This window comes from Excalfactoria chinensis, chromosome 1 (genome assembly GCF_039878825.1).
Source record: "Excalfactoria chinensis isolate bCotChi1 chromosome 1, bCotChi1.hap2, whole genome shotgun sequence".
Lineage (NCBI taxonomy): Eukaryota > Metazoa > Chordata > Aves > Galliformes > Phasianidae > Excalfactoria > Excalfactoria chinensis.
Window position 1 is genome coordinate 147,409,553 of NC_092825.1, and position 25,490 is coordinate 147,435,042.

Sequence of the window (25,490 nt, forward strand, 5' to 3'; positions counted from 1 at the left end):
AACAAATACCTTAATTAGTGGAATTAATCAATTATGCCTTCATATATTGGTTGCCTGTAGTCCTCTGTAAGATATAAAATAAAAGTTTCTACTGCTATTCTAGCCTTAAAGACATGGTTATCATGCTCTCCTTTTGAGCATTTAGAACAAAGTTCTGATAATTTAATTACATGCCTCATTCAAGTGTGGGATCATGTGAACCTGTAAAGGCTCAAATAATGTTTACTAATAATTCATCCAGTGGTGGTTTTTTTTTTTTTTTTTTTTTTTTTTTAATGGGACAGGGGAAGGTAGAACCTTATCTGCAATTTCATTTTCATGCAATATTATAATTATGAAAGAATAACAATATAACTGTGGAGTCTGCCATTTAGTTCAGTGTTTTTGGGTGCATTTAAGCTATTGAATTAATCTCACATTTAAACAATAGAATATAATACTTTAATAGCTTGCCTCTGCACTGGCTTTGTGGGATGCTGAAATTAGTATTATAGTGCACCGTGTATAGTTTCTCCTGAATCTGATTGCTTTAGCAGCAGTCAGTTTGATAGTATCAGGTTCCATTGCTGGGTCAACATGGACCCAGGCCATTAAAGGAGAAAGGTTCAGGGAAAGTTCATTTCTATTGTTTTACCATGGTTACAAAACAGAAAAAAAAAAAAAAAAAAAAAAAAGGAGAAATCCTGCATTTGTAACATATTGCTTCCTTGGGCCCTGAAGGTACTGTGATTTTTTTTCCTCTTAAATTGAACACAGAAATACAAACCTCATGATTATCTGTAATGTAAACAAAAGAATATTTTTTGATCATTTTAAAAGTAAAACACAGATGTTCTACATTGACTGCTGATGTCATTAAACAAAATGTTTGTGTTATTTAATTGGATCTCCCAAACTGTTAGCTTTCAAATTAGTTACTAGGTCAAGAGAAAAAATAAAACTTCATACTGGCTGGTATAATTTTTATTTACACAATTTCAGTTTAATTAACTCACAATTAGCCTGTTTTTGAAGTAAGGGTATACCCTTTTTCTTTAAAATACTACCCACTATTGAAGCATTTTATTTTTGTTGTGGTTATAAAATAAAGAAACATTTTCCTGAAAAAGTGTGATCTTCAGTGTCATCCCATGTGCTTAACATTTATGGCAAAGCTGTAAACCACTTGTAAGGTATCACTGTGAAAGTGTTTAAATCTTAAGATCAACGTGTTGATTGAAAAAATAAGACAAAACAGAAAGGAGAAATGATTTTCCACAGCATGAGTATATTCTATGTGCAGACTATTCATTCAGAAACGTAGAGCTTTTAATGGCTGCAGCATAGAGTTAAGTTTGCTACCTGTATCAATACAAAGAAATTCACTAAGGCAAAATGTTGTACAAGCATTTGTACAAACAAAATGGAAAGATTTCAAGAAACCTGACTGAACTTTGAAGGTTACAACATAGCTTTATCTTCAACAATATGGTTTTATTTATAAGGGCCTTTATGCATGATTCCCATAAGCCATTTTTTAGATAAGTGAAGCTGCTTGTAGATCTGATTATTACAGGCGTCAAAGAGATAATGACATTCAGGACTGCTAGTTACGGAAACTAGCTTACAGGGGTGAGCGTATCTTTCTTATGTTCCAGAGTTGCCTGCCTCTATTCATCTTGAAATGTGTTCTCATTAAGAAAAGGAAATTTCACATATGCTAAGCTGGTACAGGATGAATGTGCATTTTGATTTAAGATCTTCGGGGAACATGTAGATAACGTTGTTGACTTAGTATGTGTCATTAATCTTCCAAGATGATGGTGCAAGGCACACACTCTTGGATTCTGTGCAAAGAGGTTTACAAGAGGTTGGCGATCATTTGAAAAAGTCATCTCACTCTTTCATTGCTATTGACCTGTTGACTTCTCAGTCTTAACAGTAATGTAAAAATAATAATTAAAAAAAAAAAAAAAAAGAGAAAGGAGGAGAGAAAATATTTGTTTGACAAATGTGAAAATTATGTCAGTCTATGGGGGTGCAAGTGAATACTTAGTAAACTGTATAACCCTGTTTGTCCTTGACTGTAGTTCTAGGTTTGATATGCATTAGCAAATGATATCTGTTTTTTCTTTTTAAATTGGCTGTGGTGCTCATCTTATTACTTAAATGACAGTGTTAATGCTGCTGTGCCCCACTTACCACCTGCATGGTCTGCAGTCTTCATATGTGCATGCTAGACAGACAAATACACACTCATTTATGAATATGTTTGTTTATGCAGATTGTATAACGATCAGCCTTGGAGATATGGTAGTGTCATGATGGTGAGACTGCAGATGGTCTTATTTCACCATTTAGTATTTGGTCACACAGTCACAGAAGTTAGAGCTTACCTATCTACATACTATTCTCTACTTCATGGAAGAGATGATGGTAAGCAGTGTTTGCTAATGATGAAGTCTTGGATTGTCTCCTCTGCTTTGAGGTGATTCAGGCCCACAACACTTAACGCCTTGGGACTGTCAGTCTAGAGACTTCCATCTGTGAGAGTACAGCATTTGCTGTCCATTCTGTGGAGTCTCCCGCACTGTGGTCTGCCTGAAGAGCAGACTGTGAGAGAGTAAGCTTTAGTAAGGACTGAATTTCTTATGTCCAGAAGTCTAAGGTATGTTTTCTGTTTTTTCTAAAGTTAATGAATAAATTGATAAATTGGAACAGATTTTTTTTTTTTTTATTATTATTTTTTATTTTTTTTTTATTTTTTTTCACTTGCCAGACTTCTGCGTATCTGTGTTTCTGTGCTTGGAATCTGCTGCTTAAGAGTTGTAAAACTGTTATCAATTTAAATGTGAGTATAGTGAAATCAAACAAATGAACGAACACTGGAAAAATTATACTTTCCACTGCATTCGGTTCTATTAAAACAGAATATATCTGATACCAAGTCAAGAAAAATTAATGAAGGATAACTGCTTGTGACACACTTTTAATTTGCTCTTTTTTTTAAGTACCCTGTTCCTCAAATGTTGTTTATTTTTTTAGAAAACTGAATAAAGTCAATGTTCAGTTCAAATTTGCACGTGCTTTTGTGTCAGAAGATGTAATGTTTTGCAGATGTCACTGACCTTCAGCCTAGCATATAACCAGTTTCTGAACATGTTGATGTCTAATTTGGTTACTATTCTGAATGATAGTCTTATGCTCTTTTTTTTTTTTCATAAGAACTTGATCTGTTTCCTCAAAAAAACTATGCAGTTCTGCCAGAACTACTTGCCCTCAACACAGAAGACATGATTTGATCAAGTAGTATGTTCTTCATTTGTTACTATCTTCAGGGCTGGAGTGAAGCTTGAAACTGCAAAGCAATGAAATCTCAAACAATCAGATACTTTATTGGAAAAAATACTAGGATTGCTGAAAATGTCCTTTTTAGTTTTATCAACTAAACAGCTTCAATCAGTGTTTCCAACATTTGACATCCAAAAGTCATCAACCAGAATGGAAGCAAGAGAAAAGAATTTTTGATTACTTTATTGAATGATTTTGGATAGTTATTCATCCAAATTTTGCGTATGATGTAACATTTTTAGAGCTTTTTTCTTGCATGTAAGCAAAGATATGGTGATTAAAAAGTATATTTTTCTTTGTAAGAAAATGAAACACAAACTGAGATACTTAAGGTTTGAAGCTGAGGCTTTCACATAATTAGACAATATGACAAATAAAAATGCAGCTGTGAATTGGCACCTGCTTAAATTCTTGCTTAATTTGACTGTGGACTTGGAGAGAAAATGTATTTTTATTTATTGTGATGAATTTTTGTTTCATTATAAAATGCTCAGTCAGGATTTGAAGTGGTGGTGTAGTCAAAATGGACACAACTATAAGGTAGTTCTTTCTGTCTGGAGTTGTTCCAGGCGCAGAGCATGCTAATCAGATATTGTATGGATATATTTACTGGACAGCTATAGAATAGGCTTCTGCTGAGAGTGTAGTACAAGTCTCTGTTGCTGTTTTGACCGTCTTGGAAGTCACATTCCTACATTAAACTCTCTTTTAGATGCATAGTTCATAAAAGGAAAAATGAAATGAAATAGAAGCATTTCAACCAGAATTCATCACCCAGAATGCATTTATAAGCATTTGGCTTACATGATGAACTCAGTCTTTCAGTTTGGAGGCTCCTTATTTTGGCAAATGTGAGATGTTTTTGAGGAACACACTTAGATCTTTTCATAGAGCAGTAATTTTGTTTCAAAGTCTACTGTGTTAGAATGTGTTTTGGAGATGGGATGTAAAGATGCTAGTGCAGTTTAAGTTTTCCAGTCACCAAGTGAATACAGGGCAGATCCATGATTAGGCTTGTTTATTTGCGTATTAAAATAAAATAGTAATTTTAATTTATTATTTTTTAAACAGATCTTTTGATATTGTACTGTTTAACTTTATTGTATGAAACTTCACACAAATGGACATACCACAATACAAAGAAATTATAACCATAATATCTTAGCGGTAGTTGATGCATTTGCTGTCTCTGTTATTACAACAAGTACTTACAAGTACTTGTACTGCTTGACAGAAACGAGCATTTAACTTCTCAGTGCTTCCCTAGAATAGCACATTAGTAACATACTTATTTCACAGGTTCTCTTAAGGTAGTTATGAGGCAACTTTGAGCAGTGCTTGTATTTCAGACCCATAAATAACGTCTACAAGCACTAAGGCATTATTGTGATATGCCTTGATACCTTTTGTTCTATTCTAGAACTTGAGAGTCTTAGGTATTCTCTATTTTTCAAATTGCTGTAATCATAAAATCATTAAGGTTAGAAAAGACCTCTAAGTCCACTGTGTCAGTCCACTCCCACCATGACCACTAACCAATGTCCCTCAGTGCACTTCCCTGCATTTCTTGAACAAACCCAGGACAGTGACTCTACCACTTCCTTACTGTTGCTCAGTAGGGAAAATTGTGCTAGCCTTCATGTAGTTTAAGATGCTTCTGCAAAGCAGGAGGTGAGATTTGGATGCTGTTTCTGTTCCTTGCTTTCCACTAGAAGAATAAAATAAAAATGCATTTTTCTCTAAACTGTAGTAGAACATAAAGGCTACATCTGGACTTGGAAGACTAGAACAATGAACATACTTGGGGTCCTGATTTCATAAACTGGAGATTCTTGGGCTTGAGTATACAGATTGGGGATTTTTCCTGGAATATGCTACTGCTTATTTTTTGCCCTTTGTGTCCATATTTTTTGTATTACGGAAATAACATATAAAGAGAGAAATAAGCATTTACTAATTAAAAGATTAAAGATTACCTACTAATTAAAGATTACCTTCAACATTAACCAGCCCTCTGACACCTCCTGGTTCACATGTATTTTAAGTGATTGGGATTGTACTGAGTGTTTTAAGGGTCGGTATTTACTCAAGTGCACTCAAAAAAGTGTATTCATTTCACCAGTTATTCATACAGTGCTACTCATCATTAATACGTCACTTTGACCCTTTGTCTGTTCAAGGAAGCTTGTCATTATAATGTTCAGTACTCATCCAGTACATTTGTCTGAATACGTTGGTACAAATACATACTGCTTTGTTTAGATGTTTATTTTTTTGTTTGTTTGTAGTTGGTAGCATAATGCTACCCTTAATCTATCACATCACACTTACAGCTGTGCAGACTGATAGACAGTCTTCTCAGTATTTCATATCATAACCATGACTCTCAAATTTACAATAAATGTCACTTCTAAGCTTTTATTTAGGTGATTCCAGCAATTCCTTGGAAGTGTACAGTTAATGAGTGTGGGTTTTCAGAATTAAAAATAAGGTGAATAAAGGGCAGTGAACATTAACCATGGTCTCTGGCAGAAACCAGAATAATTTTTTTCATTTTGAATATAAAGTTTTTTAAAGGGCAAGGGGTTTAAAATATAGGCAGCTTCATTAAAAAGGTGACAGTTCACTTGTTTCAGCATTTTGCGTGAAGAATTGTGGCCAATTAAGTGATGAATGTATTCAGATATTACAGTGGATACACTTATATGATAGAGCTCCTTTATCAACTGTTATGGATAAGAATAGCATATTAATTAACAGATTGTCAAGAGAACAGGAGTATTTCGACAAAACGCTTACCATATGTAGTGAAGTATCTTCATTCTTTCTTATATGAGCTTAAATCAATATAGAAATGTTTATACATCTTGTCTGCAGGTGGTAAAGAACACCAGTTCTGTGACTCCTTGAGCTGTGATGATCTTACTATGTAGATGTTTTTTCTTGTTGTTTCTGTTCTTTTTGTTTTACAGAACTCAAAATAGCAGTAGCTGTCAGGTATCTCCTATGGAAAAATAAATCAGATGTTAGTTTCATAATCAACAAAAATTTCTAAAATGAAAATACTCACTTAAATTATTTACACGTGCTACATATATGTGATCGAAAGAGGAATGTGCTGTTGTGCTTTGAGTCTAATTGGTTATTTGTACATGCAATTATCTGCTTTATGTTCACAAATTTGTAATTACACGTGCAAGTTATACACGGAGATGAATGCAGATGGTTAGAAAACAAGCCTTCAAGCAGGTCTGTTCATTCCAACTAAAGTTCATACATTTAAATCATTGTTTCAGGCCATCTGCAGACTCTAACAGACATAACCACATCAGTTACACTTGCTTCACATAAAGGATCATCTCAGCAACTTTTTTTTTTTTTTTTAAATGAAAACTTAGAATTCTTTTACATAGCTCCATAAAGTATCAAACTTGCCTTTCTGGCCTGCTAGCTCAGTGCTTGACATTCTTGTGATGTACGTTCTAGATGTTGCTTTGAAGGGGTATTTATAGAATTAAGATGCTAATAAAAGGTGAAAATAGTAGAGGAAAAAATAGTCTTTGCATCTGTTAGAGCTTTGGATTTCATGTGGGTGAATAACACTGTTAGAAGAAATCATTTAGCTTGCACATGTAAATTATGGGTGTGGTTTATGCAGTAAGGCTGAGTGAAATAGGAAACTCATCTGTTATAATTTGACAGAAAGAGCACTTGTGGGAAGCACATACTTCAGAACACAGTTTTATGCTTTTTCTTCTTTTTTTTTTTTTTTTTCAGTTGCATGTACTCTTCTGAAAAAACAGCAGTGTGAATAGGGGAAATAAATCCAGTTTTGCAGTTTTTTTCTTGCTACTATTGACTGATTTCAATTTGTATGTGAGTTCGTTTAATAACTGTATTTCATTATTCATTCAGACTCATTTCATACTCTAGATTGTAGGGCTGTTGTCATCAGAAGCTTGTGTTTCACAGTTATTACACGACCATCAGAGCCAACATACTTAAATGTATGAGGAACATTCAGGCAGATCTAGTGTTTCAGCTAATTAGATGAAATGGTGAACTTTTTTGTATTAACTTACTTCTGACATCATAAATTTCCCACCCGACAGAATTAGATTAATTTTTTTATCTGTTTTTCTCTTTTCAGTCAATGACTTACAGATCTCAATTTCATTAAGAGAACAGTTATATTGCAGTAATTTTTTGAACTTATGTACAGTTAAATATAGCTGTATTTAAATCTGGTATTGTAATTTACTCCAGTAACACTCAGATATCTAAATGGTTTTATTTCCTTTCTTGACCTTTGAGTCATTCATGTATTCAAGTAAAGTCAGTAAAGAATTTTTTTCTTCGTTTCTTCTGTTTTGTTTGGAGTGTGACTTTTAACATCATGTGAGCTGACAGGTCACCATGTGTATATATAATATATATATTTTTCTTGCACCTTGTATCTTGGACTCTTGTATTGAAAATATTCCTTGTCTAGCCAAAATGCACAGTGATTTAGGTGCAGTGTTGAGGAAAACTGAAGTGTCATGATAGGTACATGACTTTTCTCTTAGGAGGAGAATTAATTGTTAATTCTCCTCTTAACTATTGAAAAGTGTAGTATTCTGGTAATTACCGGTATTAATAAAACAAGTATTGCTGAAATACGTGGCTTTGGAGAGCAACATACTTCCAGTGTTTTGGCTAAATTATTTGTACTCATAAACTGCTCTGCATTTTTGACCATATATCCATTATGGTCCCTTTTGGTTAAAAAACAGCAATAGAGTGCTAAGTTACTGAAATATAGTCACATTCTGTCAGGATGCTTTCTCCACTACTCAATCTGATAGCATAATCCAATTCTTTTGAAGATTACTTGTGTACTCCTTTCTGAAGATTTTGAAACAAATCTCATTATTTGTTTTTATCAATATTGTTTACTGTCTCAGTAAATCTTTCTAAAGTGTCATGGGTTCAACACTAATTATCGTGTGAGAACATTTTCTCCTTAACTGTGAGAAGAAATAAATTTAAGGTAATTGCACTGAGTGTTTTATTGTTTCGTATGACTGCTGCGTGTAGAAAGAACATGGTGTGATTTTTAATGTTTCTTTTCCTAACAGCCAAAATAGATATATGCCCAATCTCAGACTTGCTTTCTTTTGCTTTGTGGAAGTAGAGGGGGGAAGCTTTTAAAATAGTAAAGTACAGGGTTTGGGTCAATGTATAGTATTCTTTTTTGCCTTTAAAAATGCTAGTCCAGTGCATTAGAAATGATTATGAAGGTTACCTTAGCAAGAGAGTTTTTGAACCAAAGGAATTAACTTACACGAAGTTTGTTTAGTTGATCTTCCTAGGCCTTACTTTTCAGAGCTGATACACCCTTGACTCAAGTTGTATTAGTGTGTATGTATGACACTGAGAGCAGCATGGAAGCTACAGCAATAACAGAGAACCTTGTATATTGTGCAGGAAACGTCCGCTGTCTTTGGTTACAGATTGTTGCAGGTTATCCCTGTCTCTGCATCAAGTCAGCCAGTATCCTCAGGCTGTGACATTCTCAGTCCTATTGCAGTGGTTGTCATATTGCGAGCACACAATAACCACTTTTGTTGGCTGTTCACCTAAATTTCATTGAACTAACTTATCTGAGGTCAAACATTCTGTGTCAGTCTGCTGGCTTTGAAGCACCGAGGGAAAGTAGAACAACTAAGAAATGAAGCCTAGATTTTCAATACGTACCTAAATGAGATGCATAAACGCTGATGTAGCTGAAATTGATATTGATATTCAAAGCTGTTCTAAGCAGTTCTAAGAACATAAAAAATACATTAAATAAATATGCCAAATGCTTGTTGCGCTTTTACTACCTATCACCTCCTGAGTGTAGCACCCCCACCCCAGTATTACTGATGATAAAACTGCCTGACCAGTGGCAGCTTCACTGCATCATGTTTGCTCAGTTTCAAATGAGGACAATATTTCTGTGCACAGACAAAGTTAAAAATAAAGCTGTGGTCCTAAATGTAGAAAACTACCTCTGAAATTTATTATTTTTGGCTAGAAAGGCAGTTTGCTTTCTTAGAGCAGGTTGAAGTTGCTGTCCTCTTTAGGGATACTTCATGCATTGAAAATCAACAACATCAACAAAGAACAAAATTTTGTTCATCATATTTGAGCAATTATTCCTCAACATCAGGACACTGGAAAGATGAAATCTAATCACAGCATTTTCTCTGCTGTGTTGCGCACTTTTTCTTCTATAGTATATGTTTTGTAATGCAGTCAGTCATCTGTAAAATAGTAGTAACGTGCTCTGAGGTGTATGTACTGCTCGTGAAGAATTTAAGCTGTTTTTGAGCCAATACCTTCCTTTGTGCTCATAATTCTAATAGAAATCAGTGGGAGGTCTGTGTGTCAAAGGCTTTCAGGAGTGAGACCCTTAAATTTTAAGCCCATAGCTGTCTTCTGGCAGATAGTAAAAAGTGCAGAATGAAAAATCTGCTTAAAGTCTGCCATTAGACCTATTCCTAATCTCCCTTTGCCTTTTTCTACACGATTGTGCTGGATCACATTTTCTGCTGATTACATCTGCTTTTAATTGTTTTTCACTTTCAAAGTGATTTCTGGTAGCAAGCTTGTAGTTTGATAATAGAATTGGAGGTGTATAAAACTTTTATAAGTGTAATCAAAGCACAACATTTTATCTGATAATGACCACAGTTTCTTCTGTTTTTTATTCTTAATTCCACCATCTGTTGTTGTCTAGATTCAGTAACACAGGGAAGATTTATGAATGATATACACTGATCAGAAGACCGAAAAAGGACTATTCACCCTTCAGAGAACTTGTTGTATTTTTGGACAATATCCTCTCAGTTTCCTGTCATGTTTTATACCTTTTATGCCAGTCACAATAGAAAAAACACATGTATAATGCCTTCTTTCAAAGATGCAAATATTAGAGCTATAGTGTTGTTTGAAGTGCTTGTGAAAGTTAAAGGGATGAATTACAAATCTGAGAAAAATAAATATTTTCAGTGTTTCTGGAAGGAAACTCTAAATTTCTAATTAGCTGATGCAGAAGGGAAATCATTCTTTCTCCTTTTGAGAGTTTCAGGATTCACCAGTGTGCACTTTTAGGTCTCCTGTCACATAGTGGTATATTGGAAATGTAAATTGTGACAATTGTCTACAAACATAAAACTCAGCTACCTGTGGGAATATCTTTCAAGCTGTGAAAAAAGACTGAAAATGTGGATATAAAGCTTACATAAACATATGTAAAGCACACAACTTTTGAGAGAGCTAGATGTGTTTAGGTGCATCACTTCAAAACTGACTACTGTGTTAGTGATATTCAGGCATACTTAAAGAACTCTCATGAATGAAAATTTCAGAGTGAAAAAATTCTAGCTTAAATATTTATATTTATAAAAGCAGGAAGATAGATAGATAAGGAACTGTTAACTTCCCCTGTGGCTTCTTCTCAGCTCTTTAAGCAGTTAATCATTGTTGCTTCTGTGAAGTTTTGTTCAATTGTTCTACCCTCTCAAATTTTATCCTCAAATAATGAAACAAAAAGAAGAAAGAATATCTATGACTTCCAGGTCTGTTTCCTGTACTGACTTATTTCAGACTCCAAGGAGACTCCGCAGAACCTAGTACTATTACCCTTGATATTGTTTTATGTTGGCTTATTTTGGCTATGTCGTCATCTTCAGACTCAAAATGATTTGGCTTTTAATAGTTTACCAATTGGTGTATTTATCATTAAGTTAAGCCTAGTTTTAGAAGAACAAGTATTACAGTGTATAATTTTATGGGTTTTATTCAGATATAAACCAAACTCTTACAGTATCTTTAAAATATATATAAAATCTTAGGTGTTTAATCTAGTTTTGGAGGGACTAAGGGGGAATTATTATAAATTTTTCTTGATGTTTTTCATATCTCACTGAAGTCAGCTGGAAAAATGGCTTGCATTGCTCTGGCATTTTATTATATTGTTTGCATAAAAAATAAGTTCATACCTATTTGCCTAAAAGGCAAATATTCTGACTTTGATAAGAATTAGGAATGTGAGTACTTGAAAGCAGGATTCTTACCTTGGAATGAAAGTGAATTTGTGTTTAGAAAGTTTGGAAGTTTAGAAAAGTTAGTTACTAGGAAAAAATTCTTTTCAGAAAGGGTGGTAATGCGTTAGAACAGACTGCCCTGGTGAGGTCACCATCCCTAGAGGTGTTCATGAAGTGTGTAGATAGCACATAGGGATGAGGATTAGTGGGGATGGTTGTGATGGGGCGATGGATGGATTAGATGATTTTAGAAGTCTTATCCAGATGTAATGATTCCGTGATTCTATGAACCTCAAAAGAATGATTCAGTAAGTTATTTCTGTTATTCTATTTGCAATACTTAAAATACTTAAACTCATTTGGTATACTTCTATTTTTTATTTTATTTTATTTTTTAAAATTAAATAGTTCTTCGTATGGAAATGAAAATGAGCTTCAAAACAAAGTGCATGTTTTCAAACTGGAATCGGTTTTTTAAAATAAATTTTATTTTTTTTTTACAGTTTTGGAAATTATTGATACAAAACTTGTAATTCTTATTTCTTACAGCTTAAAAACAGATTGAATGTTAATATTTTAATTTAGGAATTGGGTTAATGAAAACAAGTATGTAGCATAAATAACAGATCAAGACAAATATTGTTATTTAATTTGTTACTGGGGACAGTTGGTATGTACTAAGTATAACCAGTGAGAGCTCTACTCATTTTAATTGCATATTACGTAGTCTGCTGTTAATCTAAATCAGATATTCTGGACTAAAAAAAAAACAACTACATTTGCTTTTTCCACCATTTTACAAACAGAGGAAAGTCTTCTTTGTAGTAAACTAGAGTTGCTGTTTTGTCACATAATTATAATTTTATAAGGACAAAAGCAGTATACTTGTCAGAATTTATATTTAAATATTGTTAATTGGATTGGAATTTGAAGTTCATAACTTCCTGAAAATATTTATTTGATAAAGTTTGTGATAAATCACAGCGTAAAATTGTGTAACTGGGATCATTTATGCCTTTGAGTGCAACAGACGTTTTGCGTAGGGCGTAACAGTCAACTTGATGTAAAAGGTGACCCAAGGAAGAATTTTACCTTTGATATTTCAGAAGTTTACCTGCGGTTTACTTCTGACCTTTGCTTGCTGGATCAATTTGCAAGTGTTTTCTCACAGACTTTAAAGAGGGCATTAGTCCTCTTGTGTACATTTGCAAAAATTGCATCCTGAGACAAAATAAATCTGCCTTTATTGTGACTATTTGTCAGTAAGCGCTAATTTGTCAAATAGAATTTTTGCAGGAGTGAAGTTTTTAAAGACTTGGTAGCTGTTGGTATGTAGCGCTCCCCTTTTGTTTTCTATGCTGTTATTGGACCCCTCCATACTTACTTCATGACTGTGATTTGAGAACAGTGCATTATCATAGATATTTAAAGTAAGCCATTAAAGTTTTCTTACATAGTGGAATTTTTTGTGTGTGGGTGCGTTTGAATATATTAGAAACATTTCATTTACATCAGGTCATTTTTGTCCATAATTTTTATCAGTTTTATGATAGTTTTTATCAGTTTTATGAGTGCATTCATGGTATGTTTGTTTTTATTGTAAATTACAAAGGAAATCTCAGTGGAGATGAAGACACTAAATTTGGTTCTCTGAGCTGAAATAAGACAATATTATTTTTCGACAACTGTTTTTTCTTGTACTTGTGAACATGCTATGATTTTGTTTGTATTAAGGAAAATGAAATGACCCAAATCAATCAAAGAAATTATCGAGCTTATAATTTTGATAATGACCTCAGCTCAGGACATTAAGTTGGGAATTAATGATCAGTTAAGGTTAATGACTCAGTACCTTGAGTCATTAAACTCCAAGAAAATGCCCTATACTTTGATTGTTTTTGGTTTATTAAAGGTAGAAGTTGCAAAAAGAGAGGTATTTCTAAACACAAGAGTAAGTAATATGCACAGAAAATAGAGGTATTTTGTTATCTACCTCACTTCCAGCATAGCTAAAAATCCATTATCTTTGATAAGAGCTTTGCTAGTGTAAAGACATAAAGAGATAGACATTCCACAGCTTTTTTTTTTTTTTTCTTTTTTTTTTTTTCTTTTTTTTTTTTTTAATTTTTTTACACACAGATGTATGGCAAACTGTAGGTTTATACGATGTCTTACAATTGCTTATCGCATCATCTTTTTCTTAGAAGTCATCCAACTGTTTTCTAAATAGCATGTATAGGGTATTGCAATAGTACCCTGTTATGATCTATACGTAGGAATGAGGGCCTTTGGATATGCATTATATGTAGCAGATACATATTTGCATGTAAGTGGGTAATAAGTATTGTTATTGTAATCTGTATCTAATTTGTATGCTACTTACAGGGTCTAGGAGATGGAAAGTTGTGTATGTGAGCATTTAACAGACAGGGAGTGTTTAAATGTGAAGCCCTTTATTTTCACATGCTGGACAGAAGTAAGCTGCTATGGCAGCAGTTTCTTAACAATATGTTACAAAAAAAATCTGATTCGTTTCTGGCATAAAGTAGTATATTTAAAGAAGGTGACTTAGTGAGATTTTCACTTTAAAAAGAATAAGGGTTAAATGATAACTTGACTTATCTTTTAAATGACAAAAAATAAAGAAATTGCAAGACCTTTTCACACATTAGATATGTATTGTCATTTATCATCTAGATATCAGGCTAGCAGTGCAAAGTAATAAAACATATCATCGAAAAATGTGCTATAGGTCTGAATCACTCTTTCATTCCACCTCCCAGCTAACTGTAGTATTAAATCAAACAAGCAGAACATTTCCTTAGGCAGCCATTGCCTTTTAATTTCCTGAAGAACCTTAAAATATCATTCATTACAAGTACTACACATATTTGGTTTTTAAAAGTCTCATAAATCAATAGCAGGCTGACTGTAATAATTATTACAAGTTAGTGCATAATTTTCGTGCTGAAGGCTGCATGCAGAACTTTAGCATATGCAAACGAGGCAATTCAAACTGTGTATAGATATTAATATGAAGAAGCAGGTAACGAGGTGCACGCTATGAATTATGCATCAAGAGCGGCTGATCTTCAATGAGGAAAATGAATTCAGCATGTAATCTAATTAGTGATGGAAGTCTATTACATCTAACTGCAAAAGCAACCGTCCTTGAAACAAATTTATTTACAGTCCATGTTACCACTTGAAACAACTTTGAAATGATGTGTAAGACAACAGCTTAATTGTAAAAATTTTTTGTTTGTTTGTTTCAGTTCTAGACCTGGAAGGCCTCCTAAGAGGACTCAAAGTGTCACGTCCCCAGAGAATTCTCATATCATGCCACATTCTGTCCCAGGCCTAATGTCTCCCGGAATCATCCCGCCAACAGGTAGGATTACTAGAAGTACCTTGACACAAGCAGTCTTTTGAACACTTGGCTTATATTCACTTGCCAATAAATTAACAGTCTAGGAAACCAGCACCCTAATTTCATAAATGAGTTCTGTAATGTAACATTATTGCTACCTAAATGTATGTAATAGAAATTTTGGCAGCTTGGTACTTTAAAATACAAATGACAGCAAATGATAATCCTTTATAATTTTCCCCTTACTATTTATAAACAAAAAACCTTTCAAAGTATGAACTTCCTTACCTATCATGAATGGGGCTCCCCATTCATTTTTAGTAGAACATCTATCTTTTTTTCTTCTTTGCTCGATTATATAACATCATCATGAATACAGTTTCCTGAAGAAACTGAATTAGTTAAAATAACTCCATGCTATATATATATCTTCCTTAATTTCTCACCCTGAAATTCTAATTTTGATACATCTCCAGAGACTTTATGCTGAAGTCCAGCAACAATCTCCTCAAACTACTATTTTCTTTTGAAAGTTACTATAACATCTTATAACTGTGCCTTGCTCCTAGTTAGAATTAAATTAAGAACGGGTATTTTGCAGACAGGAATTGAATAGAATCGTCTGAAGGCACCCAGCAGCCAATCTGTTGACCCTGCCACTACATTCTCTGTTTTCACATTACAGTTGAATTATAATCTCCTGCTTGCTTCTACAAAACTCACCTGAGCTTCCACTTCTTCTCCACTTGTCCACTTGTTTGCACAGCTCGGTCTCTAGCACTGATGTTCTCTAAAGCAGAGGAAAGAATGACCTAGACAGATCTAAGCAGGCAGCGGGATTGCTGGGAGACATTGGAGATTGAATAAACAGGTGGATGTCTGAGTGTATCATGTGTCTATTTAAGTTTTCCTGGGGAAAACTTTTTTTCAGGAAAAAAATCTTTACTGAAAGGGTTGTTAAGCACTGGAATAGGCTCCCAGGGAGGTGATTGAGTCACCATCTCTGGATGTGTTTAGAAACCACTTGGATGTGGTGCTCATGGACATGATTTAGCGGTGGGTTGTTAGGTTAGTATGGTTAGGTCTTTGTTGGACTTGATGATCTTTAAGGTCTTTTCCTCCCTTAGCAATTCTGTGATTCTATGATTCTATTTAAGTATGAGCATGATCATTGTTATGGTTTTGGTCATAGTTGATTAATGCTTTCCAGAACAGTTCACAGCTCAGGAAACAGCACATACCAGAAGCTGTTGGCAATTTGAAAGCAAGTTTCTTGTCTCAAGAAGCAAGGAGAAGAAGAGGGTTTAGCTCTATAGACAAATGCTTAGCCAGGCCACTTGCCTTTCTGGATGGATAACTGCTCTATGTGATATTACAGATATTTACAGTTTTCTAAAACACTAAAGATCGAGAGGAATGGCAAAATGAAATGAAGTCAGGCAGATGAGTCTGACAAATAAGAGAACATTGTAAAGTGAAGGAAGATGGGAAGTGTTGGTGAACATGTGATGGTGTCTTGCAATTAGTACTTAGAGGGGCAATCTGGACTTTTGTGACACCAGAAAAATTAAAGAAAAAAAATAGAGAAAAAAAAAAAAAAAAAAGAAAAAGAAAAGCAATTAAGAAAAACTTTAAGAACTACAGGATAAAGTCTGTTATAGGAGAGAGAACAGGTGCAGTGTAGAACTGAATAAGAAAATAGGAGATAGGTTGTGTGTGGGAAAAGAACAGAAATTTTATGGTATAGGTATCCATATTTATGTGGAAGAGATAATAAATTGCAATGAAAAATAAAAATTTGGGGGGGAAGTAAGACAGCAAAATACCAAAAAAAAATGAGCTGGCAGGAAAGAATGCAGAGAGAAATCATATCATAGTATCATCATAGTATTGTGCGAGTTGGAAGGGACCTTAGAGATCATCGAGTCCAACTCCCGGGATTCGAGCCCTCTGTGTAGCAGAGCGGCACTTCTACCCCCTGCTCCACAGGGGGGGATTCGAACCCGGGCCCCCTGGTGTTGCAGACGGGAATTCTACCGCTGCGCCACCGGAGGCACACAATAAAATAAGCTGGCCAAAACGAGGAAGATAAGATAGAAAATAATCCTCACCTTGTCAGCAGAACCATTTAATCTGATAAGGAAGCAGCTTAAAGCCACAACTCATGCCTAAAGTATCCAGTCCCTCCCTAGTCCTGAAGGGTTGGTCATAATCAGTTAATGATAAATACACAGTACAGATTCAGTTTCTTAGAATATTGCCCATGGAAACAGATGTAGATCCTTCTAAAATGATGACTAAAAAAGAAGAAAATAATTCAGAATTAAAGACAATTGGTATAGATAATTTTTTTTTTTTTTTTTTACTTTTCAATGAGATTTCCTGTATTTCGTTGTGTCCCTTGCCAAAATCACTGGGTAACACTGAGAAGAGCCTGGCTCCATCATCTTTACTGCTCCCCATCAGGTATTCATACACATAACAATCCCTTAAGCCTTCTTGGAGCTGAACAGCCCTGGTTCTCTGAACCTCTCTTTGTGCATAGCACCCCATTCCCAGAATTGCCTTTGTAGCCCTACGATGTCTCCTTGTTTGAGAAATTAAAGTTTAAATTAGAATCCAGCTCCAAAAAAGATATTCAAGTTGCAAGTTGTTATAGATTTCATTTTCTCTCTGTCTTTTTTATTATTATTTTGGTAAAAAATCCTCCTTTTTAAGTTTTCTTGTATAATATTAAGTTTTCTTCTGTAATAACCAAGTTTCCTTCCAGCCTACGAAAGTATCTGTGATCACACACACAATTATATGCTATTTAGTGTTCTTCAAGAAACACAGATCTTTTCAGTATACTAGGAACTTATGTGTGATTTTTACAGGGAAATTTCTCCCCCTTAAAAAATAAAAAATAAAATAATTTCTGCACGATACGCAAGTATGCATTTAAATCTAAAAATTCTAGCTTCCAAAGGAGCTGTTTTTGTGTCCTTCACTTATGTATGCAGATAGTATTGGTACAGAATTGTTTGTTGAGATTTCTCATGAAAATTCATAATTGCATATTTTTTCAGGAGGCCAATTTTAGGATCCCTTGAAACTGTATTCTATTACTGGCCTAATTACAAAAACACACACAGAGGAGGTTACATTGTCACTTAGAAAGAATTTGTTTTAGAAATGTATTTAGAGACTTGAGGTTGTGGCAAAAATGAGAAATGTGTAATAATGGTAAATTAAGATTTTCTTGAGCTCTCCAGAGAATTAAAATCTGCTGGGCCTGTTATGAATGCAGCTGGATATACAGTCAGTAGAAGAGTCCAGCGTAGGGTCAGATAGGCTTATCTAGAGACTGCTTTGAAGCTGTTTCAAAATAGATGGTTCATCATAGTTAACTTAGGCCCACATACCTCTGCATATTGCAGATTTTTTGTTGACCAATGTCCTTACGGATTTTGTAAAGCTGAAATGGAATAGCTTATGAGTTTTGTGTGTGATATACATTGTGCCCTGCATATTTTTTTCTGCAACTGTTATATGACAGGCAAAATGATGTTTCTATTATTTTCACATCATTGTTAAAAAGCTATTCTCTTCATTTTTCATATTAAGAATTTTTGAAATTATTCTTAGATATTTTACATTTGAGTTTTGGACTCAGTTTTTCCACAATTTGGCCTGAAACTGTAACGACTAAGTAATGAAAAAAAAGTAACTGTAAGGCTCTCGTATATTTCAGAAACCACATCTTTCAGTGATAAAATGTGAATTCGTAGTGCTTTAGGAAGTCATTATTACAGGGGATGATAAGAATACTATTTTCATATATGTATATAGCTTTCTCTTTGTCCAGAAATTTCAAAGCACTTGCCATGTTCAATTTATAACTTCGTTAACTTTATGTGAAATTAATATCGGTAGTTATTATTATTTTTACTGCCATTATCATCTTGAACAGATTCGCTTTATGTGACAAGTACTTCTACCCACTTATTCCACATTTGATACCAAACCCTTCTTTTCCACTGTGGAGATATTAAGCCACCTTTGAAATATTTATTTAAATTATAACTACTTTCCTACTTTCAGTGCTTTTGTTCTTTTCTCTTAAGTAATCTTCATAATCTTGAAATGTCATTTCTAATCTCATCCTTACTTTCTGTCTTTCCCTTTGACCTCAGTCAGTAAAAGTACGCTTCAGTTTCCATCCCGTACAGAACTCTCTGAGATACAAAATAATTTTTATGGAGGGCTAGGATAAAGTGAGAGTTGAAAAGTTTTGTATGGATCATTTCAGGGTGGGGGACAAAGGTCGTTCACTTACACAGCTGTTGGTTGTGTGACAATACTTCTACTAAAACAGAAAATGGAATTATTTGGCAATTAAAGAAACATTAAGAAAATAATTAAATAATTCCATATTCACTGGCTCACAGCTATTTAATGTTGTATTTGGCAGAACTAAAAAAAAAAAGCTTAAAATATAATCATCATTGTTATTATACTCACATCATATTTGATGCCACCAGGACACAAAGTCTGTAGTTTGGAGTCTTTCTTTATTAGTCATTAGTCCCGCGATGTCTTAAGAGTGCATTTAAATCAGACAAGTGAGTTGAGATGGTTTCTGAGAGTATTGCAGGAGCTAGAATTAAAAAAAATAATAATAAAAATAATAATAATAATAAAAAAAAAAGTAATTGGTGCTCTTGAGGAGCAAACCTTTTGTTCAGTTACTTATTTGATGCTGTCCACACATTTGGCAATACTGTATTGATTAAAACATCGTTGAATCGTTAAAGTTGAGTGACTATCCCATATTTCTTTTAAAAGACATTTAAAATGTCTTAACTCAGTGTTCTGATTGTTAGTGTTTGGTCCTTTTTAACATGAACACTGTTTTTGACTAGTATTGTTGTACGATGTGCTGTTTATCTGTTAAGGATAAACTAACATATTGCAAAAACAAGGAAGGACACTGCTTTCAGACTGATAAACTGTAATCTAATTCAATAAATTGGATCAGATTACACAAACATTTTTGCACTTCCGTTAATGAAGTAGTCATTATAATTAATGTGAAAGCTTCTATCCTGTTCACTAGTTGATGTATTGGTGGGAAGATATACTGACTATACTCTGTAAATGTAGTATTTCATAATTTAAATATCTTAATTGAGGCTTAATTCAGGCCACCTGTCCTCTTTTGAAAACACTGTCATAATTTTGCCATATTATCATTCCTTTAAATGATGAGCTATCTTCTAGTTTCTCAGGAGATAACAAGTTGAAAATCACTCTGTAAGCTCACTAGTTTAATTCCAGTGACTCACTAGTTAATAGTGAAGCTGTTTTCCATTCAGCTACACATTTTATAACATCTCAAAATTAAATGGAACTGTTTCAGCAGATAAGGAAATATGAATACATAACACAGTGGGAGTTTCAGTGTTTAGCTGTATACACTAGTATATGTAAATTCATTCTTTACTTTTGCTATTTTGCTGTTCTGTTTTCATTTGAAATGAAACATGATGATAAAATGAGATGCAGTATAGCATGTGAGCAGAAAATACAATGCAAGAATATGCTTCAGGATCCCCGTAACAGTCACTGAATTCAGGAACGCTTTGTAAGAAACTAGGATTTGACCTCATGGCTTAGTGAAGGCAAATGTAAGGAAGATTTCCAATCAGGCATGTTACAGCTGTCTCTGAACCTGAAGCCATTTAACCACATTCACCTATAGCAATAAGTATTTTATTTTTAGGCATTTCTAAGCATGAGAAGGTTTTGAAAACTTAGGCTTGTTGTAAACCATAGTTGTATTTAGTCATGAAATCTTTTTAACACCAAGAGTTACTTGCACGATTGTAAGCCTTTTCACTACAAACTTATAATCAATAAGAACTTGCACATTTTACAGTATTATACCATGTAATTCAGAGAGTCAGACCTCATGGGTGTTCACCAGTGACTATTGAGAAAAGTCCCTGGATTGAACTGTTTCCAGAAATCCTCCCAGCTTTTTTGATTCAAAGGGAAAAAGTTGGTTCACTTCAAAAGAAACTGTGTTGAAACATTTAGGCAGTGTGAATAGCCAGATATGCAGTAGCACTCAAAGTACATGAGAAGGAACTGAGAAGCGAAGTTATTTTCCAGCACAGCTGTAAGCTAGTGAATCCTCTCTTCCACTTTCATTTTATGACCGCTCATTTACTATTACATCGTGATGTGCAAAGATTTATTACTTTTTTAGTGGAAAAATAATAAGATTTCTTGGTTTCTTCCTGAATCAGGATTATTTTACATTCTGAGGACTAAGGATGTAACATTACTGGTTTGTGAAATCCCCTTTATGAAGGGATTTCTGTGATGGCTATGTAGTATCACAGTTGATCTTATCCAGTGATGGTAAACTGTTCAAAGATATTAGTAAAGCAACTCTCTAGTAATGTGTCTTGGTTTTAAGATAATTTACAGCTTTCCCAAGTCAGTTTAGTATGATAAGTAAAAAAACACACCTCTGATGTGACCCTCATCCAAATTCCAGTTTCGTGTTTCAAATTGTAAAACATCTTGGAGAAACATCTTGGAAAACAAAACACTCATAGCTTTTCCAGAGAAGATATTTTACTGTCATTGTTTCCCATAAAACAAATGGGCACACCAAAACAAAATAAAAAGCTAAAAGAAAGCAATTACAATCTCATTCTTGAAGGCAGGCATATCACAGTTATCAGTGACTAAATTTGGATCTGATAATGGAACTGTTTACTAGTCATTATTCTAACATTCTTTATTCCAAATTACTATTGTTTATAATTGAAATGAAAAGGTAACTGAATAGATAAGTACTGCAGAGTACACTGATTGTTTTGTAAGATAAAACTGTTCTGAATGGAAGCTTATAAATAGTTGTAAATACTGAGATTGTATTGTAGTTCATATTTCAGGCAATGTCTTCAAATGGCAAAATACCAAGATAATCATGCACTCGTGTTGGTGATTTTTCTTATCATTAACATGATATTTTTTTCAGTCAAGCTCTTGATTTTTAAAAAGAATGTTCATCAAAAATAATTTGATACTCAGTCATTTCAGAAGCTAATCTTTACAGAGCAAACACTGCATTGCCATTTTAAACATCAAGAACATAGTGTTTTATTAAACCCTACTAGTAGAAGTGAAGCTGATCTACTGAATTTGGCATAATATCACAGTGATAATATCATAGTCTCTGAACTGAATGTTACTGATTGCTAGAGCAAGTTAGCAAGATTTGGTTCAGATCTTAATTTTATCACATTTCAAAGTATAGTTCTGTATCATCACATCAACATTTAAGTTCTTGAATTCTATTAAGATGTCTGTCTTCTTTTCTGTAGAATTACACTTACATCCTTGCCCTACATGATCTAAGAAAGGCAAATGATTTTTTTTTCTCCTTGTTTATATATGACCTGCATCCAGTACTATGTACTGCATTCAATAAAAGATGACTTTGAATTTATAAATTACAAATAATTTATAAATTCATTTATAAATTTATAAATATTACAATTTCATTTTACTATATTTGGAGATTCTCCATAGTACAGGAAGAAACTGTAGCTTAGTATATTTACCTTGGTGGTTTGTTTTTTTTTTTTTGCATTTTTTAAAAATGTAGTTGTCTCTGGGTTAAGAATAATATCTGCTGAGCAGTTTTCAAGGTCTCATACAAGGTCTCATGAAATATAAAGGCAATACCCAGAAAAGATGTCAGGTAACACAGACCTTTTTGTTATATGATTTAGGAAGCAAGTGAACTTAGGAATTAACTCAAGTTCTTCAAGAAAAGTATGCAAGCAAGCATCATTACATCTGAACAGCTTTAGATGACTAAACAAACAAAGGAAAAAATAATGAGCTGAGAAATGTATTAATTAATTTTATCAAGATTTATTTTAAGTAATCTGTCTTTGCCAACTTCATCTAATGATCATGTCATACCCAGCTTTTCAGACAACAAAAACACAAAAACAGACTGTCATTTTTTGCAAGGAGAACCAGTCACTATGAGTTGCCCTTAAGACCCTAATAACTCTGACTGCATGAATTTTGTATAGCATGATAGCATACAATAAGAATGATAATGAATATCAGTTGCTCACAGTGCACTCTATTGTTGTTACTGTTGTAGCCTTACACAATATATTAGAGATATCACAGATTTGTCTTAACTGGGACAAGGTGTTTTTTAAGAGGAAGGAGGTTCTGATTCAAGTCCTGGGATAAGAATTTCAAGACAGGATTGTTGCATGAGCTTGGTTCCAAACTATGTGCAAGTAGCTTAATGTTTTTCTTCTTGGCAAGAAATCGGAGAATATTTGTGTTAGAACAACGCTGTGATATGAAATGAACCACATTGTAAGATGTACTAGTGAAGCATGTTGCTAATATAAAATGATAGTCAATTGCTGCTCAGGGTGCTGACTCCAGTGCTTGCAGTTTATGAAAAGTCAAGCTGTTTGTTTTAGTTTCATACTTTATTTAGGTAGGAGGACATTACATTATTGTTCAAGATACAGAAATACGTAGGTATGTTACCTTATCAGTCAGCTGCTCTGTGCTTGAGACACTGAAACATCTGAAAAGGAAAAAGTGAGAAAATTGGAAAGGGATAGGAAGAGTGCAGAAGATGAGTGAGTGTATGTGTGTGTGACAGTAACTGTGAAAGGGGAAGACAAAGTTCCTTATAAATCAATATAACCAACTTATTAAGCGTAATACCACTTAGTTTGTTTGCGGTTACCTATTACTACCTGAATATTGAGAGGTGACGAAGTTACCTTGTTTCTTTATTTGTATAATTGTTTACATGGTTTGTCCTCTGTCAAAAGTAGGAATACATAAGAATTTAATGTGTTTCTCTGATACGTTTTTAGGTATGAACAAGTAGCTCTTAAAGCATCTCCTTTCAAACCAGTCTTAATTGCAATGAATCAATTTAAATTGACTTAGAGAAATAAGAACAAGTTACAGTCAGTGCAATTTGCACAAATGCATCTACTAAGTTTCCTTTTACTTTTATTCATCATGCTGTGCTAAGAGCACAGTCATAGAATGGTTTGGATCATAGAATGGTGTGGGTCAAGGATGACTAATTATTTAATACACATGTTACAATGTATCAATCCACCACAAGAAGGCCCAGAAATACTTGCTTTATTACAATATTGACTCTGTAATGTCACTGTTGGACTTCAAATGATGAGAAATGTTGCTTAATGCAGTGCAAACGTTTTTTTCCTCTATGCTTAATAAATGGATGTAAATATGAAAATAAAAGGACTATATTATGAGAAATTCAGTATTTGTACCAGGCAACTTTATGTGTCACAACAGTACATTCTTTTTGCAAATATCAGACTCACAACACAGACAAAGACAAAAAGTTTTCAACATCTCGTTGGTATTCAGTGTGAGTGAGAGGAGAAGGGTTATTTGTTGTGAATCAGTACATTTGTTTTGAAAAGTATCTCAAAAGATTGTAGTAGATTAATATTTCATCTAAGTGGAAGAAAACAGTGGTTCCTGTGCACTCAGTCACAGTGTGACAAAACAATTCTTAAAGTAATATTTTTCCTATATTGAAAACTCAAAATATATTTGGCTTCTGAGGTCTCATGTAAACAGACATGAGACACACTGAGGACAGTGTACTCCTAGAGGTGAAAGTACAACACTCTTGCCTCTATAGTAAATAGCAACATAATAATCATTTTTTGTGGGATATGGAATAATTCATTATGAATTAAGGTGTTTTTTTTTTTTTTATTTTTTATTTTACTTTTTATTTTAAATGCAACCATAAGAATATATTGATATAAAATTAATTACATTTCCCTTCAAAATAATTCGTATTTTCACCTGAGCTAAAATTTTATATAAAAAGACTTACACAAGGACATAATGTGGATGCTAATTAAGCTACTTTTTCTGTAAATAGTATGACTTTCATGGCTGCATCTACATAATAACTAGAGCAGTTCAGAGTTGTTCTGTGGCTTGGAGGGCAGATTTGTGTGCCGCAGCTTACAGGCAGGAGTCTGCACTCTTTCAAATGTCCCTCAACCTATACAAATATTCATCTACATCTTCTAGTGAGGAAAAATTTCTGGCCAGTTATTTTTCTGTAACTTTCCGCAGCTCCTTTTTGAAAAAAATTATCCTGGCATGAGCTAAAAACATAAGATGTGTGTTAATAAGTACAAGGTCTGCTTCAAAAGTAATGCCTCCTATGTTATTATGTTGGCCCACAACGTCAGAGGTGAATGCTTGTAGGGCAGCAAAGGTTGAACGTTCCCACCAATATTGTTACATGTTGTTGCTGTGTGACAGAAGGCATCAGAGGGGCAGTCTGACAAAATGGTGTCTGACATGGGAGTGCGTATGGAGCAAAGGTGTGTCACTGAATTCCTCTATGAGGAAAAAAGTGCAACCACTAATATTCCTCGACTCTTGCAGAATTCTTCCAAAGACCAAGCAGTGGTTATGAGCATAGTGAGGCAGGGGATGGTATGTTTCAGCAGTGACAACAGTTATGTGAAAAGCAATCCTTTCATACTTTTATCTCCCAGCTTGGATTGGTAGTGGAAGTTGCTGCAACCAAGGTTCAAGACCTTGCACCACTATCAGAGGTGGCTATTTTTAAAACTTAGTGTTTTGTAGCTGAG

The 25,490-nt window shown here is 34.0% G+C and overlaps 1 protein-coding gene across 7 annotated transcripts in view; it reads left to right on the top strand.

Annotated features, from left to right (window-relative positions):
* Positions 1 to 25,490, top strand: part of DACH1 (dachshund family transcription factor 1) — a 350,269-nt gene that overhangs the window by 133,896 nt on the left and 190,883 nt on the right. For all 7 annotated transcript variants that reach the window (XM_072354869.1, XM_072354896.1, XM_072354906.1 and 4 more), the window contains exon 2: positions 14,681 to 14,796. In XM_072354869.1, coding sequence (XP_072210970.1) covers positions 14,681 to 14,796 — 116 coding nt within the window. The remainder of the gene's footprint in view (positions 1 to 14,680; positions 14,797 to 25,490) is intronic.